Genomic DNA, 21,156 nt, shown 5'->3' on the forward strand with positions numbered 1-21,156 from the left:
GAGAAAAAGTTTAGAAATTTGTTCTAATGAATTCATATCAAAACAATAATTTTGGGCGGGACGAAGTTCGCCGGGTCAGCTAGTCATCAATAAATCTGAACATATTCCTAAATTCGCACAAGCGAAAAAATAGTAAAAATCATCCCGCCTTTTATTACTTGGGATATTATTTTATAATACAGGGTGGCGCATAAGTCACGCAACGCTCTCTGAAGGAAAAAATGAGCTGCGTGAACTTTTGTACTCGCTAACGTTTCTGGAAATCGGAATGTTTCCATAACACCGACTTCAAAATCATGAAGCCTGTGGAAATTGGCATAGCAAATTAGATGCAAGCAGCGGGAACTTTTGTACTCGTTTACGTTTTTGCAAATTGGAATGTTTCCCTAACACTAAAGTGACCAGATGGTCAGAGGTCTAACGCGGGACACAAAAAACAAAACGTTATGCATATACGTTATGTGAACATAAACCATAGTTTAGAGAGTCTCATTTATTCGTGAAACTCTTAACATGTGTCCTTGCAATTAAACCTGATCTGTATTATTTCTTACAAGTATCTGCACTCAGTTGTAATTTTTCGGTGTTTCGGATTTTGTTTACGCCTGAAAATTACTCACTCAGTCAGAGCATTTAAACCTGGCAAACACGATTCAAATTCTACAATTTTCTTCCAATTATCGAATGGAATGCTTGGAAATTCCAATCCATTTTTCATCGATTTTAGCGTTAACGAATGCAATAAAAAATGGACTAATTTCGGATAGCGATGAAAAAAAAACTACAAAAGATAATGATATCCGGTGAAAGAAGTGAAAAACTTCTTTCCGTGCTCATAATGAAAGACAAGACGTACTTGTCGTACTTGTCTACAACGAATGGCAGGGGACTGAATACTTTACGTTCCACAGGTAAGCCATGGCGACGAATATATCAACCCACATCAAGTTCTCGAAGAAGGTAATTCTCTAACAATCGAGAAGGGAATGTCCAAGCCGCTCTTCTTTCGAGTCACATGGTGAACTGGGAGATATACAGCACGAAGTGCTTACCGGAAGTTGCGAAGGTGATGTGGTCTTCATGCCGAACCTGAGATCTGCCCTTTATGCTAAAAGATCACTGGAGGATGGATCGGCTGGAGATAAACATTGTCGCGAAGACCGCCAACCTTTCCAACATCCCCCAGCTGCGACCGATAGAAAACTTTTGAGCGAATGGCCAAAATGGAGAGATAGCCGACCACGAAAAGGTAAAAGAACACGCCGACATACATCTTTTCATCGGCCATGGTTGAGGTTCCGGCCAACTTCCGTAAGGCCGCCAAGCGCTTCATTTACGATACTTCATCAAACAACCCTGCCTCTTCCTGTCCCGTATACACTGGTTCTTCCGGCTTATTTAACACGTGAAGCCCTGGTCCCCTACCAAAGATGAACTTTTCGTCTGACTCACGTTGGTCCCTTCGGATCAATAGGGGACTTTTATAAAAATAATTTTCTAATTTTGTTGCTGTCGTTTCCATTTGACACTCTCTAAACAAAAAGTCCATTGTCGGTGAGATGAAACCAGCTCAACGTATTAATCTATGGATGCATTGGAAGCTCTCTTGAAGAATCTGCCAAAGAAGAGTCTTCTGAGGTTCATGCATTTAATAAAATCAACATGATCAATTGGAAGCTCTCTTGAAGAATCTGCCAAAGAAGAGTCTTCTGAGGTTCATGCATTTAATAAAATCAACATGATCAAATTGTAATATTGAAATATATTGATATCGCGAGACATTTTCGTTTGTTTTGCCAAATGCGGGACGTTTCGCGGGACGTAATCTTACGCGGACATTTTGTTGAAATGCGGGACGTCTGGTCAGTTTACCTAACACAGACTTCAAAACCATGGAGCCTGTGGATATCGTCATAGCGAATTAGATGCAAGTAGCGGATACTTTTGTACTCGCTTGCATTTTTGCAAACCGGAATGTGTTTTCCGAAACCAAGAAGTTGGAAAATCGGCAATGCAGATACATTCAAGTCGGCAATACTTTTATACCCCCAAGCATTTTTACACTCCGGAATTCGTTTTGCTATCACGGTCTACAAAAGCGAGTACAAATGCAACGTTTTGGCTCGATTAATCAAGACTGCATATCTCTTCATGGCGCCAGCTCACTGAACTTCTACGCATACCGTTTGATAATTAGACAAAATGTTGATAACTATTTGCTGCGATAACTATTACCATAATGCATGAATTGACTTAAATTGGGATTTGTTTGCAATTGAATTCCTAAATAGCTTTAGTCATTCGCGAATTTAATCAATAATTTAATCAATACACACAAAAGATAGCTCTGCGCAGCGGCGATATCGTACCCAATGAGGAACATCCGAAGTGAGATTATTGCTAATTGAAGAAATACAATTTATTACTAAGCCAACGGCAGTCCTACGTCAACCTTGCGGTTATAGATATCATAGGTATAACCCATCCATAGTTTTTATTCGAGAATAAAGATTTTGTATCGTGAGACATTTTTTTATACGTTTTTTTGTGCAAATGGGTTGCGTGACCTATGCGCCACCCTTACATCGAAATTGTTGAAATAATTTTAAAAAATCGCGGGATTTCGAGCAAATCGCATAAAAAAACCGCGTAATTTCGAGATAATCGCGTAAAAAAGATTGATTGCCCCTCCGTCGGCGCGCGCTCGTTACAACCACACTCGCACGCGCTCTCGCATAATTTCTCTTCCCAACGAGGCGACAATAGGCATTTCCAGGCGATTATATATTTGTCCCCCATCATCGTTATCTATTTGAAAATGCATAAGATCAACAATTTGTTTGTGTGATTCAATCATACACAAACAATCTCCAACTAACTGTATGAAAACTGAGTGAGTGGTAATTTTGACTTGGAAGACGGAGAACGTTCTGGACCGCCAAAAAAGTTTGAAGATGAAGAATTGGAGGCTTTACTCGATCAAGATCCGTCACAAACGCAACAAAAACCTGCAGATACACTTGGAGGAGCTCAGCAAATCATATCCGATCGTTTAAAAGCAATGAAATTATCCGAAAGATAGGACATTGGGTGCCGTATGAATTGAAGCCACGAGACGTCGAACGCCGCTTTTTCACGTGCGAACAACTGCTCCAACGGCATAAAAGAAAGGGTTTTTTACATCGAATCGTTACTGGCGATGAAAAGTTGGGTACTTATTTTACAGATTTTTGATATTTCAAAAGTTGGCTTTCAAAGCATTTTTCAAAGTATTCAAACAAGTTTTTTGTGTCAATAAATAACAAAGATCATTCATCTCTCTTTCATGACTAATGAATCGTGAGCCTTGGGATCTGAAATCGTGAATTGAATGTTTATATTCAATAAATTGAAAACGGGCGGGACTTAAACTGCAATATTTTCTCTATCCACATCGTTCAAGGGTCGATTTTTGTCATTTTTTTCGAGATGACATTAGATCTACACCTTTCATGCAATTTGAAGACATTTGGCATCAATTTTTTTTTTCGAAAATCCCGATTTCCTTTACTCCCTTGTGTGATTTTACGGTTTTCAAAAAACTCAAACTTTGACGGCTGTACGACACTAGTAAATGAAGTTTGATTGAGCTTTCATTTTGCATAGGGTTGTTTTTCGTGGCAATCGGAGTCAACATTTTTAATCATGTCCCGTTTGGTAATTGGAATGTCATTTTTCTCCCATAAATCCATTGCCACTCCAATATACAGTGTTTAGACTTTACCCTCCACATATTCCAGTTAGACGTAGTCCTACGTCGAAAAAAACAATGAACTAGCAAACACACTCACTTTGGCTTGATTCGGAGCGTACTCTTGATAAAATCGACCGCGTCTTCCGATACGTCCTCGAACAGTTCCTCCGGGAAGGTGAGCAGGCATTTGGTGATGTTAAGGAACGTTTCCTGCTTGTTGTCCCCGCCAAATGGGGAGCAGCCCGTCAGCAGGACGTACGTCAGCACCCCGATGGACCAGATGTCTGTGCGGAGCGAGAGCGGCTCGTAGTGCAGCACCTCGGGGGCGACGTAGTCCGGCGTGCCAAGTATCTCGTATATCTTACCTGTATCTTCAACGATACGAGCGATACCGAAGTCGCACAGCTTGAGACCGTCTGTGGATTAGATTATTTTTGCATAAAATAACAAAGTAGACTACTTTATGTGACGCTTCACGTACCTTCAACGTCATTTCCACTAAGCAGAATGTTCTGTGGTTTCAGGTCCAGGTGTGCGATCGATTGTTTGTGCAGGTGGTTCAGGGCGCGCAGAATCTCTCGCATACAGGTACGTGTTTTCGCCTCCGAAAGCTGGCCCTTGCTGTCGATCATAGTCTGCAGTTCACCGCCGGTGGCACTGAAAAATGAAGCCCTGTTTAGTGTATAATTCTTGATTGTCGCACGGTTTGTAGTATAACTTACAGTTCCAGGATGAGTGCCGTCTCCGAGCGGGTCTCGTGGACGGCATGCAGCCGCACGATGTGTTGTGAGTTGGCGCACAGCATCAGCACCGCAATCTCGTGGTTTATCTCCTTGGCACAGCACTGACCGCGACGCCGGCGGCGCAAGAATTTGGCCGCATAGTTGACACCGGTCTTCTTGTCCACCGCTCGCCGAACGATGCCGTACTTTCCCCTGTGGACGGAAGAAAAAACGATGATGATCAATATGTGAAGTTCTGCGGGTATAATTTTTGGTTCTGTCGTCATGAATTGTGAACCGTACTTATGGATTAACTGAGAAATTTTAGACCACAACTAGATGTGTCTCACCGTAGCCGAGGCCAAAATATAACATTAACTTAAATTCAAAAACATGGATTAGGAGCAAGACGGTTCAAAAACAATGCGTAAGTTGAGCAGTGCTAAACAAAAGACTATGAAAAAGAACCAGAAGGAACATAAGTTAGCAAGAGCAAACAACACGAATAAATAACGCTCATTGAAAAGTTAGAAATGGCGAAAATAAAGCAATACAAAATGTTGTGTTAGAAATAAAAAACCAAGAATACTATTTGATTTTTTTACAAATTCGGACTAGGCTTAATCATAAACTGAGCTTCATAAGCATTCACTTACATTAACCCACCTATACTCGCGCATACGGTCTGACAGACCGAAAGTCAATAATTTAGTGTTGAGGAGGCTGAATTAAATGATTACTAAAACTGAATGAAGTTGAAAAAAACAAATTTTCTGGTTTTTTCATTCAATTATACCTCCTTTTTTTAAATAAATACCAATAACGCCTGAAAATTCACAATATAGCATTCATATTACAGAGACACGCACCGACTGTGAAACCGTGCGCGAGTATACGAATTATGATTTTGCGCGCGAGTACAGGAGTGTTAAGTTAAGTGACGTCGAATTTTCTCTTTATGACTTGACTGTGAATAGTTTCTAAGCCCGTAACAAAAAGTAATGAAACAGATGACAGAACTTTGTACGAATAATACAAAATAAACAAAATGAACGAGTAGGAAGAAAACGGGGATCATTAAAAAATATAAAACCTTGAAAATAAATTGTCATGGAATAACAAAAAAATGTAAAAAAAGGAAAAAATATATACAAGAAGCATAGGAGCATCAACAAAAATGAGGTGTTGAAATAGGACTCTAATTAAATCCAAATAAATAGAAATAGAAACATTGATAAAATAAGAATTCAATTCATGAAATGAGACATGAAGAACGAAACCTGTCCTACAGAGCCGTATACAGAAACGGTAACGAAATGAAACAATAACCGATATGTGACACAAACGCGAAAGAATAAGAGTGGTAAAATATACCACACAAATCCACTATTTTTACGCAATCTTCAAGACTGTATTTATCATGTATTGGACTGCCAATTTGGCAAATGGATCAAATCTGTTTCAAGGTTGTTACTACTGCTAACCTCACTTTGATTATTTCTCTGATTTTATGTATGTTTCTGACGGTATTTTTACTTATGCGAGGTGAGACTTATGCATCAAGAATAACCGAACGGAATCAATGAAACTATGATTGTACATAATTGGGTACTACAGTATTGGGGCCATAAACATCATTCACAATTTCAAGCGCCTTCGTCACCCACCCTTGTGGCTATATCACAGATATAATCCACTTTAGTTTTTTTTTCTTTGTAATGTCTTCCTTAAAGGACTCATCTCGATAGACTTACATCTCTACGTATCTCCTGAGCACTACTAAACAACAATACATACTCATATAGTATATTGAATAAATTTATATGCTCATATAAGGCGGATATAATGCTAAATACTCGAAATATAGGGTTCTTACAGTTTTTGGTTTTATCAAGGATTACAAAAGCTTATACATACACGATATCTTAGAGTACAAGCATTGAAAATGCAGATATACTGTTACAGTAAAACCTGTTTTATGTGGGTTTTTTATGAGAATTTTTTTGTGCGTTTTTTTTGCGATCGCTGCAGTAAAACTTATTTTTGCGCGGTTTATTTTCAAGCAATTTATTTTTTTTTGTGCGGTACGTGAAAAAAATGAAGCCATCGGTAATTTTTTTTTTCTATCTTTGATATGATTTTCATCGCTCTTCAGAGAGACTGTGTCAGCTAATTCCCATTCTCATGTTTTGTTTTGTTTGTTTTAAGATATCAGTAAGATCCTATTAAAAGAAGCAAAGAGTTGATTTTACGAATGATTTGCGCGTGTGAGTAGGCCGCTTATTAAAGCGAAAAAAAGAAATTTAATGTTGATCACGAATGGCATAATTAGGATTCGGGTTATTTTCTTAAAGGGGGACCCCGGTCTGGAAAATCGAAAAAATCGAATTTTTGTTTTTTGAATTTTTGGGAAGCTTATGCCCTCAGAAATGTTCTCCTAAAAGGATTTTTCGACATTTGATTGCGTTGGAAAGTTATAGCCATAAGTATGAAGTCAGCTCAAAGGATATAGTATTGCTGTACGAATTTTTAACGCATTTTTCTCGGAACCATGTTTTTTCAACTGGTGTTATCGATATCTCAGGATGTACTCGACCGATTTGGCTGAAATTTTTTATCAGCTCGTAAAAATGAATTATCTAAAGCGTGACATAGCCGTTTTTCGATATCTCATTTATTCGATTTCCATTTCTAACCTGGAAGGACCAATCTAATGACGAATTGGAAAAACGGGTCAAATTATATTCGATAAAGAACAACCCTGCCAAATAATCTGAAATTCTGAGAGATCATATAACTTTTTTCCTGTGGAATTGCTGAGTGACGATAATGGAAAAGGTTGGTCGAAAAAAAGATTACGAACGAAAAAGGAAAGTTAAAAAATATATCTAAGAGATCGAAAACACAAATATGAATAGAGAAAGAAGATTACAGTGAATGAAGGAATGAATAAAATAAAAGCCAAGACCAGACAAGAAAAAAATAAACAAAAGAAGAGAAAATGCAGAACAAAATGAAATACAGCGAATAAAAGAAACTATATAGCATGATAAAAACCTATAATAATGCATCAACATAGTCAGCAAAAAACACGCATAAAAACAATACAATTAGGATTTTTTATCCCTTTTCACTTGAAATTTCAGCGATATCAATGCGACTTGTGCTCCCGTGGCCGAGTGGCTAGCGTCATAACTAACATGCCGGGTGTTCGGGTTCGATTCCCGTTCTGGTCGGGGGAATTTTTCGTCAAAGAAATTTCCTCCGACATGCACTGTGATCACGCGTATTCAAGAGCTTGCCACTCCGAATGCATTCAAGGCGTGTTATTTGGCATAGAAATCTCAACTAAGTACTAATAAAAATGACGCAAGTAATACTACGTTGAGACGGCGAAGTTCCTCTAGGAACGTTAGTGCCATTGAAGAAGAAGAAGAAGAAGAAGAAGAATGCGACCCTACAAGTGCCAATCCCAGTAGAGTACCGCTAAACGGAATAAACTCATAGTGGATACGTTAGGGATCAAGGCAGAGAAAAATGGTTATGAGAAGATCTGATCGAAAATGAATTAAAAATCGAGAAAAGTCCCAACAAAACAAAAAAAAGGATAAGTAAAAGATAAAGATCCAAGCATAGAAAATACGAAGAAGAGGAGAAGTACAATAAAAATAAGAAACAACGAGCAGATGAAAAATATATAGACAAAAAGTAAAATGAGAAACGTAGAAAGAGAAGGAAGACTAAACAAAATAGAAACAATGAAATAAAAAGAAGAAAAAGTCACAATGGAGAGATGACATATCACTATTCACTTTTATAATAATGAAGAACCTTGATCGGAAAGTTTACAGAAAAAAATAAAATAAAATATCTATGAGAAAACTAAAAGGGATGGATAGATTAAAAAATAAGAATCAGGTGGGAAGGAAAAAAACAAAGAACAAGAGAAGAGCGAATGCAGAACAAAATGGCATATTGCGAATATGTAAGAAAAAAACAACCAGTAAAGGGAAAAATCATTATGAGAAGAACAAGCCACAAATAAAGGAAAAATTTGATTATCATGAAAAGTAAATAGAATTAAAAAAGACTCAAGCATAGCAAAAATCAAGCAGACAACGAGTACAATGAGAATAAGAAACATCGAACAGATAGTATTTAGGCTCCCGTGGCCGAGTAGTTTGCGTTACACAAATCAATGTTAGGGTTTTTTTACGAATTACACTGTGTTTCATGTGTTTTGTCAAGATGAAATTCAAAATACATTCAAAACGTACTACAGTCAACTCTCCCTAACTCGATATCCAAGGGACCATCGAGTTAGGGAGGTATCGAGATACAGAACATTTTTTCATATTTTTTTTTTATGCCACAAATTGCAAATATATGATGTTAGGGTAAGTGTCCCAATATTAAGGCTTAAAAATATGACCCAATTAGGAATAAACCAATTATGGTACATGGGGTTTACTATAATTGATACCATTGCGTATACAGGATATTACTATAATTGATTTGTTTTTGTGTATTAGTACATTTACCCTATATGTACTAATGCGCATGTACTATTATACATTCTTTTCTCAAATTTTAATATAAATTTAAAATACATAGGATGTTTGTTTAGTAGGCCAATTTTATTGTAAAATGGAATTGGAAATGGAAAAGGAACTAGGTTAACAAAGAAAATATTAATTATGTATGTAATTCAAACTAAATTGTAACGATCACGCAGGAACTGTTCAATCGTAAAGAAATGTTCAAATAGTTTCACGGGAACATTTTCAGTAGATTGCAATATTTCGGACATATTCTTTAGGTTCGATTTAACGTTCGAAGGTGTAATTTCAAAACAATCAGCTGAAACTTCCTGAACCTCCTCTAACTCCATAGGACTACTATTTTCAACGTTTTTTTTCAGCTTCTTCAACACTTTCCAGTATATCGGTATCAGTCCATTTCGCAATATTCATCAAATGACGATGAACAATCGAATGGTACTGCACTGTCGACAGCAGCAAGCTCACGACGCATTAATTCTGCCAGCGGAATATCATCATCATCATTTATGGAAAATCCGGCTTTCCTGAAGCAATTTTGAACAGTCTCAGATTTAACCTTGTTTATCCAAGAGCGTGAAAGTAATTCAGTTGCATCCAATACCGATATATCTGAAGGGTCCTAGAGTATATTTGAATACAGTATGAGTGCTGAATAACATGAATGTAAAAAGGAAAAAAATACCGTTGTATCCTCCATTTCTAGCAGTCTTCGTTTTACTAATTCATGGCGATAGTACTGTTTCAGGTTCTTGATTATGTCCAAGTCCAGCGGCTGAACTACTGAAGTAGAGTTTGGTGGAAAAAACTGCAAATTTATCGATTTAAGCTTTGGTTGGAGAGATTTTGGGTGCGCTGTACAATTATCAATGAACATGACCTCCTTTGAGGAGAAAGAGATATAAGTATGATACATTCCCATTACACATAATTCCCGAATCAATACCTTTCTATTTTCTTTGGAAAATCTTTCGTCAAGTTGCATAATCCATTTCTCAAAAAGAATAGAGGTCATCCAGGCCTTGGTGTTACTCTCGTATACTCACTGGTAATGATTTCTTCTTTTTGAAACACCGTGGGTTTTTACTCTTTCCAATGACCAGCAATGGTAGTTTATCGGTTCCGTCCATGTTGGTTACACACATGACTGTCAGACGTTGTTTCGAATATTTTCCTCCGTGGCAAGTTTCTGATCGAAATGCAAATGTTTTGTCTGGCAAACATTTGTAGAAAAGTCCTGTTTCGTCTGCATTGTAGATATCACGTGCATCATACTCGGCGATTATACTGGGTAGGGTTTGCTAAATCCAGTTGTCCGTTACACTGAGATCTACACTGGCACTCTCGCCACATAGCTTCCGAAATGTCATCTTTTGCCGTTTTAAAAATTTACTTAGCCATCCAGAACTTCCTTTAAAATTGGGAATTACCAGTTTCTGGGCAAATTTGCAAGCCTTCTCCCGAAGAATAGAACCTGAGAGAGGTAAATTATTCTCTCTGGCTTGATTGACAAAAATTTCCATTGACCGTTCCAGCTTCTCGTTCCCAACCAACCTTATACGCTTTTTGTCCACATTCAATTTTCCCATCCGATGCCATTTTTCCTTTTGCTTGAATAGTGTTGACACCGTACTTTGTGCAATACTGAAATCTTTTGCAACTTCAGACACCTTTCGCCCATACTTTTCGACCTGCTCGATGATGCTCAAACGTTGCGCTATGGTTAGCGTTTTAATCGTTCGCTTGAAAGGTTTTCCCTGGTTTTCCATACTTGAAAAAAAAATCCTTGATAATACGAACACTTCGTCTTTACTTTCAAGAGCAATTGAAATGACAGCTAGAAACGCACAAAAACAAGTACGCGAAAATCAATCGAGTTAGCGAGGTAAAAATCTATGGAAAAATGAAACAAAGCCCATCGAGTAAGAGAGGCATCGAGTAAGGGAGGTATCGAGTTAGGGAGAGAAGAATGAATGTAAAATCAAAGGTGACATGAAATTCATCGAGCTAGGGAAAATATCGAGTTACAGAACATCGAGTAAGGGAGAGTTGACTGTATTAATAATATGAAAGTAATGACCAAATAATTACAGAGACAATCTGAAGCGAAATGAATAGATGTACTATAAGGTGAGAAGAACAGTGAGTGAAATGTTCAAAACAAAAAAAATACAATATGAGGAGGAAACTAAGATGGGACGACAAAGCAATAACAAAGTAAGAGGCAAATAAGGTCAAGAAAATGAAGAATATTTCAAAAAGACCACGAAGGAAAATAAAAAAACCAGAACCATTGCAATGGTGCTTATTTTCTAAAATTGCTAAGCACACAGTCCCAGTCCATAAAATTGCTAAGCACACAGTCCCTACTAGAGAATTGTGGAAAATATTGTAACATGCCGTTAAATACATTGTAAAATGAATAACTCTCAGTTGAAAAGATAACTGCATGAGTTGGAGTTGGAGTCGAATAAAGTGAATCACAAAAAAAAAGTATTGGCGCCATCCGTGACAAGTGGAATGCAAGCGTTTATAAACCACTAGCTGACTCGGCAAACTTCGTCCCGCCCAAAATTTATTTTTTGTTATCACATTGATCGATCTTTCAATCTACCCTTTAAAATTATTATTTACTATAAAATTTCAGTACTTCTACCAAAATTCGACATTATAACATCAGATTATTTTCAGACATAATTCTCGTGCAATTCTCCCCCCCCCCCCTTACTGAACCCAACTGAACGATAGACAGTGATGGAGATTTTAAGGGAGAGTTTCAGAAAGGACAAAAGGGAATTATAAGAACAGATAAAGAAAACCCTGAAGGAAAGTACATTGAAAAATACGCAAAGAGACAAAGGACACAAGTGAATTTTAAAACAAGAAGGAAGAAAAATGGAATAAGTAGAACGAGAGATGAGCAATTGAAGTAGAACAAACCGGAAAAAAATACACATATCGAGGCTAATCAGATGGTTGAGGAAGAGAGGCTTTGCGTTCAATATTCTGCCGATATAAAAAATGTCACAATTATGTAAAGTGCACGATTATCCGCAATCAGCCGACAGTACAACTTCCGTCTCATATTATAGTGACCGATAATTATTCTGTTTACTGCTGCTTCAACAAAACAAAAACTCCACAGTAACAACAGCACATCAGCCTCAGCTGATAATCTTCTCCACCGAGCATCCGCAAAGACTTCCTTCCTTGAACGTGTCTCAAAATAAGATAATAATGCAATTATCGATTAATTGTACGCATCGGAGACTGGATCGACTAAAAACAATTTGCTTGATGGGCACATTGATTTCGGTCGGTTAGATCTGTCGAAGCATAAGAAGCCTCTCTAGGATGATCTCTTCCGAGCATTGATGTGACAATATTATTGTGGAATTATTTAGCTATTCTCTTTTCCGCAATAAAAAACAGAACGATTACTGCTGCATTCATTTGAATTTTGTGCAAAAAAAATTCATATCGACATCTGATGGCGACGGAGACAAACCAGCAGCACCGAAGAAAAAGCTATTCTTCTATTGGCCGACAGATGTCACTTCGTTGTTCACCATAGAGTCGTAAAAAGCTTGAGATACTAAATAAACGAAAAAGCAAAAAAACGGCGCCAACGCGCCGACTCGTGCACTTCTTCGCGTATGCGAGGAATCTTCATTCACGGAAATCTCATCCGCGATCCATTCATAAAAGAAACACGTGCAGCGCGCCGCAACAACACGAACGTTTGATTTTTCGGCGTTTCATGCGTGACCGAGCGATACATCGATACCCATCTCTCAACAAAAACAAGCGACGGGGGTTTGGTTCGGAACAACGCTGAATGGATCGCACGAATTGATTTTAATGAGCTCCCGCCACCAATCGCGGAAGTGCACACCCTACAAAACGAAGGAACTGCAATCGACGGATGTCATCAATCGGCCCGCAGCGAATGACCATCAGAAAAATTTTAGAAATCCGATGTTGGTCAATAATTAGGCCGCTGGACGAACAGTTTTCAATTTTGGGCGGGTCTAGCCCTGACATTTTCTTGTCGTATACGTTTTGATTGATACTAAACGTCCAAATTGAATTCCACGCGCGAAACTATCTAATCTTAATTTCCAAAAACTAGAAAAAATGGTGTCACGTTTCAGCCTAAATCCCATCAGCATAGACATAGAGTCCCGCAAAAAAAAAATGTGAAAAAACAAATATTAGATATCATAAATCTACATTCGCTGCGGAGATCCGATGTCCACAACCGGTTCTTCCGTTGTTCCTAATGTTGAAAAATTAATTGAAGGAGACCCCCTAAACAAAAAAAAAGCAGACACGAAACCTGCGGGGTGTACACATGGTGACACTCTAATTGAAATGAGGAACGACGAACGATCGATCGAATCCAACCAGTTCCCGGTGGGTAGGCAGAAAAAGCTCGCAATTGTCAAGACTGGCAGCTTCCTCCTACACAGCCGAAAAAATCTCGCATAAAAAATAAGACTACCAAAATGGAGCGTGGTTTGCAACCCACAGTGACCAGCATCGCGTCGAGAAGTTCTGCCTACTGTCGGGGCTCTATTGAAAGCTTGAGTGCACTTATTTTCTTGTGCGTCTCTGTACCCCATATATATTTCCGTTTCGCTCCATCAGCTTCTTCTAATCGTTCGGTCAATGGTTTTTGGGGCTCATTCACAAACTAACGAGAAAAAAGTTCGTCAGAAGAACGAAAACGCTAAATGTCGAGTAACGTGTTTGATAGTATCAAAACATTGCCAATCCGAGGGCCGCTGATTGCTGATTCGCAGGGTTCGTAAATCAAATGGATTGTGGGGGCGCGCTTGACCACCACCGCTACCACCACCAGCCAAGCCAGTTGGGTTGGATTTGGCGATTTGGATGGGAATGGGCGAGGAGCTAATTTGATATTTATTACTATTATTGTCATTAAGTGGCTGAAAGTAGAGATACATGCTTACTTGCGCAACGCGCAATAAACACATTAAAGTGAAGAAAGAAAAATCTGGCGCAAGGTAATTCTGGCGAGATGTGTTGCAATAACTATTGTAGTTTAGGAAGGTTTTGATAGATAGCGTCCTTCAAGTGGATTGGATTTTACGATGATCTCGAGATCTGAGCTAATCAATCCTTTTAGTTTCAGTTCGATTTGCATAGAGTGTAAAGAATGCGCTAATTTTACGGTTGTAAAAAATGGAACACGTTTATTTCAAAATTTAGATAATTATATATTATAAATATATTCAAAAGCATTTTCTTTCCTAGAAGAGCTTCGCTTTTTTGACGTCTTTCAAAACGGTTTCACATTTCTGGATCATTACAATCAGATTAATTTCAAATTGTAAATTGAAGTTTGTTCGCAACACACAATGTGAAAAGAGAATGATTTTTATGTTCAAATTTAATTTGATAATCCCCATTCTTCCATCAAACGCAATATGTTGTGCATGACATGATCTGTACGGTTCGTATCCACGATAATTTTGACACATTCAAAGCACTCTAACTTTTGGAATACTTCAGCCATGAGTGGAAAATTTCACACAAATGGACTGACGCACTGAACAAGGGGATGCTCGATTCTGAAATTCCATAAGTAGTTTTCAACTTGGCAATGAATGAAAAGAAAGTGCGCGAACGGATTTTTGGCTATTTGACCTTTTTCCTAAATGTGTTGTTCACAGAGTGTTGAAAACATTTTCTGAGCGTTTGACTATAGACAGGAAACTGAGGAGTGACAAAAATATCAAACGCGTGAATCGCGATTCATTCCACAATGCTGATTCTACAAAGTCACGCAAATTGAAAATACTTGAGTCTTGATTCTGATATTCGTATAATGTATAGCCTATATGTAAAGAAATGTGAGAAAATAACCAATCAGTTGTTAAAATGTGAATCTACAGGTGTATACTTTCCTGAATTTAACGTAAATTTCCATGCTCCTCGAAAAGACACATGCCAAAAATGCGATTCACTGAAGGGAAAAGTCGGAGCATGCAATAATGATGAAGACACCTTAGAGAAAGTCATGATGTAAATATTGAATTAAAAAATGGTCAATTTTCGCCATCCGACTACAAAAGATAATTTAATGGGACAAATTTCTCATGAAACATTTTTGGGCATGTTAGACAAATATTTCGACGCCCTGTCGGGCAGCCACCCCGCAGTTGGCCGGAACTTTCCCCATTGCTGTCGATAACATATTAGCTGGCATGTTTTTCACTTTTATCTTAGGGTCTTATGTGTCTGAATCTTTTTTCTCTTTGTATTTTTTTTTATTTTTACGAGAAAATAATGTCCAGTTTACTCACATAACCAACCGCAGTTTTAAATTTGTAGATATCTACGAATAAGAAAAAAACTGGAGATAGAATTTTCAAAATTGGCTGTGGGGATCTGAAGTTCATTCTGGAAATAGCCAAAAAAGTTTGAGGGTCCCTACTTTATGCCATATGACTGTGATTTCGGGTTGATAGAAATGAAAAACAAAAAAGCTTTTTACTTATACAACCCTGAGCATTCTTATGAACTGATAGAAACGTGTAAAAAAAAGAAATACATTTTAGATAAAACAAATGTCTCGTGTCGGACAATAAGAGGGAAAAACACCTCTGTTCCTTGACTGCAAATAGAATGGATGAGACTCACAAAAATGAACCATATAAAATGTTCTATAATACTTCGTTAGATGCTTCAGAATTCCGCGTTTTGGATTGTTTGCTTAAAAGAAACAATATACGAGAACATCAAGCTACTTTCTTATATACGTCCACTAGACCAGTATTGGAAAAAAAAACATATATATTATGTGTTTACTACCATACATTCCTCTAATTCTTCTGGAACATTTAAAAATCTTTAAAACTCCAAATGATAAAAATACATTACTATTTTAGACTCATGAATAAATATCCCATTAAAGTTATTGTTCCAAAGAATACTCATAGTTTTCGTTCTTTCTGTCATGCATAGGAAATCCATTTTATTTTGGAAATGGTTCGAGTGATTCAACCTTTAAAAACAACACTTTAGTGTGAAATTCACATAAAATTTCATATTCACAATTAATTTCCATAACTAATAAAATTCGACATAAAAATCGGTGCGCTGCTTCTACCGGACGAAGTTGCACTGCTGTCGAGAGAGAAGCGAGAATGAGAAAAAAAAACGAAAGAGGCAAAGGAAGCCTCTTTCAAGCAAGAGAGAGGGAGAGAGAAAGAGAGAGAGAAAGAGAGAGAGAGAAAAAAAAGAGAGAGAGAGAAAGAGAGAGAGAGAGAGAGAAAGAGAGAAAAAGAGAGAGAGAGAGAGAAAGAAGAGAGAGAAAGAGAGAGAAAGAAGAGAGAGAAAGAAGAGAGAGAAAGAGAGAAAAAGAGAGAGAGAGAAAGAAGAAAGAGAGAGAGAGAAAGAAGAAAGAGAGAGAGAGAAAAAGAGAGAGAGAGAGAAAGAGAGAGAAAGAGAGAGAAAGAGAGAAAAAGAGAGAGAGAAAGAGAGAAAAAGAGAGAGAGAAAGAAGAGAGAGAGAGAGAGAGATGACGAAAGCTTTGGATCAAGATCAAGTTCGAATTACTTTGTATATGCTAAATATTATATGAGTCACAATCTTATATAATGCTAGTCGAAATACAGGTCGGACTCGATTATATATAATCGCAATTTCACTTTCAATGTTAATTTTCGAATCCAATACATAATCGAATCACAAAAAAAGCTATTTTTCTATTAATGTTTGACATTCATACATTAATGAAAAAATTGTTTTCTTGAGATTCGATTATGTATAGGATTTGAAAATAATTGTTGAAAAAAAATGGTCGACTATATATAATCGAGTCCGACCTGTATACATATCCTAAATCGAACATAATATGAAAAATTGTATTTTAGACGTACATCATCAATCGTCAGATTAGGTCTTATATTAATGTAACAAGCATCGTATAATGTAACAAGCATCGTATATAACAGTCAAGAAATCTCAGCCAAGTATATATCAAAACGATGCAGATTGTGGCGAAGTTACTCTGGAATCGTGAATGATATCGTGAAGGTGAAGAATGTTTAAAAACATACAGAAAGGATCATTTTTTAGAGAAAAAAAAGCGTAGAATAGTGGAGAAGGGCGAGTAAAATTGGGAAAAAAAGAAAATGAGTGAAATTAAGAATATGAGTAATGTAACGAGAGGAAAATAATGGCAAAAAATATGAAAATTTAATAAAGGAGAAAAGGATACAGCAGAAGAGATATAGTTAAGAGAAAAGCAAAAACAAATTACAAGAGCCATAGGGAGGCGAAATGAAAGCAGAAGTAAGAGAATGACTAACAGGGTAAACGAATGAGAGAAAATCATATATACAGAAAGGAAGAAACAGTATGGGAATATTAGATAAAAGGGACAATTTTATTTCCATGAATTCAAAATTTTAGAATAAAAATATAGTCTAGAAAAGAGTAGTAAGAGAATGAAAACGTAACAAAAATAGAGGAAAAAAAACCTTACAAAGGAAGTGTTGTCCGGCTCATGTGTTGTGGAATTTGATAGGTAAAGGCTAGTTGAAGTTGATGATTGGCGCTCAACGTGACGGGACTTTGGTCTCTTCTGTACCCTCACTGCAACAGGCACTATATCCACAATCTCAACAGTAACAATATTTCGGGTTGATACGTGTGTCGTGGGGTGTAGTTACGATAATGGAGTGCATGTAAAAAATGGAGACAATGTAAAAAAAATCGAACAAATACAAAGGTCGGTGATTAGAGACAGGAACGGGAGTTTGACGAAGGAATATTATCGCCCGGAATAGATTTTTTTTCGAATTTAGTTGTTTTCATTGTCCGTAAATTTCATTTTTTTCCAGAAGTTTACCCGTTTGTCAAATGAACTGTTTCTGTCGAATGGTTTGTGAAATGTGAAGATAGAGTTAGTAATCCGAAGCCATTGGGTATTAATGCTGTATATTCTCAAAAATCATAGTCTCTTCTCAATTTACAGTTCTACGACTATAAAAACATCTTGTTCAGCATAAGAAGTGGAAAACGGAAAGGGAGCGACAATCATTTTTTCTTACACGTTTATCATGCTGAAAAACTGGAATGAAGGAAAAACAGTGAAGCAATAGAGAGAAACAGAGAGCAAAGTAAAATAGAGGAAAAGAGCAAGGAGATCGATAGAATAGAAGTTAATAAAAGACAGATTGAACGTAATGTAATGAGAGGATAATAGTAATAGAAAAATAGAAAGACAACATTAGGGAAAAAAAAAAGAAAAAGTCAAAGCCGAAGAGAAAAAAGTAAGAACAAATGAATAAAACGCCCGAGTTACATGCAGAATTCTGTTTGTGATGTGGTAGGGCACAAGCGACGAGTACAATTGGAAAAGCTTTGTAATTATAGTCGTTAACTTGTTTATTCATTTAAACATTGCTATTATTCGTATTTAACAACAATAAATTGCAGCCTAAATATATAATTATTGTATAATAACTCTATAATCTGAAACCCATCTGGCAGACAGTAACATTTATACGAATTTAATAACCCGAATGTAACATTTCTTCGAATGTACTATTCAGCACCCATTTTTAAAATGAAAATATTTTTATATACAATCCTGATAAGCGTTTTTGAAATCGTCTCATGTGTATATCCAAAAATTGATTCACTTGTAACCGTCATGCAAATTAAATCTAAAATGACCCCCTATGCTGATTTGGATGGAATTTGGGCAATGATTCTGCGTGAGTAGTATTCAATCAAGCTTGCTGTTTAAGATTTCTTTTTTGTTGTGGCTCAAATGTACTTTGGTGGGGCATTGGGAATGATGGAAATGACTATTTTCACATTATCGCGATTGAAAATGCGAGGATCGATTCAGATAGATCTTCTTTTTACATTTCTCTCGCGTATGATTGAGGGTAACGATAAAATTCAAGTTCGTCCCACTTTCACAATCCGACCGTGGGTAATCGTTGTTTCACAGCTCACGATGTTGAAACTTTCCGAGAAACCGATATGACTAAGTGCGTAAACCACAAAATTCATGTCACATCCCTCGGGCGGCTTGGATTGGATTGAGATTTTGCAACAACTCGCGCGATTTTGTAAACCGCGAATTTGTGACTGCACATATTTTTACGAGCAATCAATAACAAAATCGCAGCAGCAACAACAACAATCATTCTTTAATTTTACGATTCACGAGCACGATAGCCATTCGCTGGGAGGACACATGACGTTCGCACTCCACCCGCGAGAGCCTATAATTTATGATTATTGCCTGTAGAAGGTTCCACCCTGGAATCAATTAATCACTTTCTTCGAATTTCGCAGATTCTCGTCGCGACAGGAGAACCCCTCCTCCTTTGCGCAGGCGTCGAATTCACCCATTCTCTCAAGGTGAAGTGAAACGATTACATCGAACGACGGAGAATCGCTTCCTGAGAGCAAAACAAACCGATAGCAAGCCTGGCTTGAATGGACAAATAAAGTTAGCTTGTTTTCGAGAGTGGCCTCTTGAATGCCGAATTAGTTTTGTCTCCGCAGCAACCACGTTTGGGATGACTCATGGATCCTCGGTATGTATCGAATGAATGACGCAACACGCTTGATCGAGTTCGCAATCATAAGTCACACCAAAATGGGTTTCTGATTTTTATTACCCATCGACGATAACTCTAGATAGAGGAAGTTGGTCAAGTTCATCAAGGCGCACGAGAGAAATGTTGGGTGAGCCGTTCCGCTAAATCAAAATGACATAGAAAAACACAACAAAAGCCAATCAAGTGTAACCATCTCATTCCCGTCAAAACAGCTAATTTATGCCAATCATTATTGTTAACTTGCTGTTTTCGCAATTACATTTCAAAACAGTGCGCAGCCCTGGCCGACACAGAGCCAAACTAGAGCTCGGCGGAAAAATTATGCAATCACACCACCGAACCCGTCCGCCAACCCGCTTGGAAAGGTGGGTTCGAGCTTTGGCACACCGGTGATGATCGAGCCTCCACAGAGAGCGAGAGAGAGAGAGCAGATCATAATAATTATAACTCGAACTATTATTATGCAAATTTCTCAGCCTGTTAGTGTCTGTTTTGTCTTTTCCCTGCTTATTGTCTTGTTTACTTTCCACTTCAATTTATGCTCACTCTGGCAGCTGAAGGTGCGAGAGCACACAAGTGAACAAATTGTGCCAAACATTTGGCGCCTGCCCACCTTCTCTATATTCCTTCTTCTTGCAACGCTTTTGAGCTTTTTTTTTTTGCTTTGTGCAGCAAAGTGGGAACAAAATTGAATTTCAATATTAATTGGACTAAACCGTAACAACCGCCGTCCATTTGTTATTATCCAATTGCGGAGCAAACGTAAAAAAGGTTATTTTTCTTCTTCAAATTGGTGGTGCACTTGTGGGGGTGAACCTTGCCCTGCCAGCCAGCCGTATGTGTCCTCAAACCTGCGGACCCGGCGCGCAGCATGAATATTTTCAATTACACATTACGACAGACAATACGCAGCCATCCAATCCAATCCAGGTAAGGGCCTTTTTTGTAATTCTGTTGTGTGGAGAGTTTTGAACCGTTTCACAAATCGACGCGCAATTCATCTAAGCGGCGATGGTGCGGTTCAAATCAGGCGTTCAATGTCACCAAAGAATGGGCTGGTAGGGCGCGCGCGATCTTCGACAGAGAAAAAAAAGTTGTGTATCATTGTGTAACCACCGAGACAATATGGCTGGGAATTGTTTGTTTGGTTCACTTTCGCTACAGAAACACACATTGTCTGGAGGGGTTACTGTTGGGAAGGTATTCCCAGTTCATAATAAATTTTGTTGTTTGACACAATTCACGCTTTCAAGTAGCATTATGGTTGTCTGATTTGGAAACCATTTATAATTTATGAGTCTTGTTCTATATGACTAGTAGAGCAATTCGTTTCGACTCGGAAGTCAAGGAAATATTGTAGCGAAACAAACATATATGACACTAGCTGACCCGGCAAACTTCGTCCCGCCCAAAATTTATTTTTCGTTATCACATTCACGTTTTTTTTTTCACTAAGCGCTAGTTCATAGGTCCAATCGCAGAACTGTTCATTGATTGATTTTCTAATCTACCCTTTAAAATTACCT

General features: G+C 37.7%; 1 protein-coding gene across 1 annotated transcript in view; it reads right to left on the reverse strand.

Moving 5' to 3' along the window:
- The window catches only part of LOC129764784 (serine/threonine-protein kinase 17A), a 315,248-nt gene that overhangs the window by 9,585 nt on the left and 284,507 nt on the right, over positions 1–21,156 (reverse strand). Inside the window, exons 2-4 of the mRNA XM_055764266.1 lie at positions 4,456–4,668; positions 4,215–4,390; positions 3,831–4,149 (exon numbers count right to left, since the gene is read on the reverse strand). Coding sequence (XP_055620241.1) covers positions 3,831–4,149; positions 4,215–4,390; positions 4,456–4,668 — 708 coding nt within the window. The remainder of the gene's footprint in view (positions 1–3,830; positions 4,150–4,214; positions 4,391–4,455; positions 4,669–21,156) is intronic.

This window comes from Toxorhynchites rutilus, chromosome 1 (assembly GCF_029784135.1).
Source record: "Toxorhynchites rutilus septentrionalis strain SRP chromosome 1, ASM2978413v1, whole genome shotgun sequence".
Taxonomy (NCBI): Eukaryota; Metazoa; Arthropoda; class Insecta; order Diptera; family Culicidae; genus Toxorhynchites; species Toxorhynchites rutilus.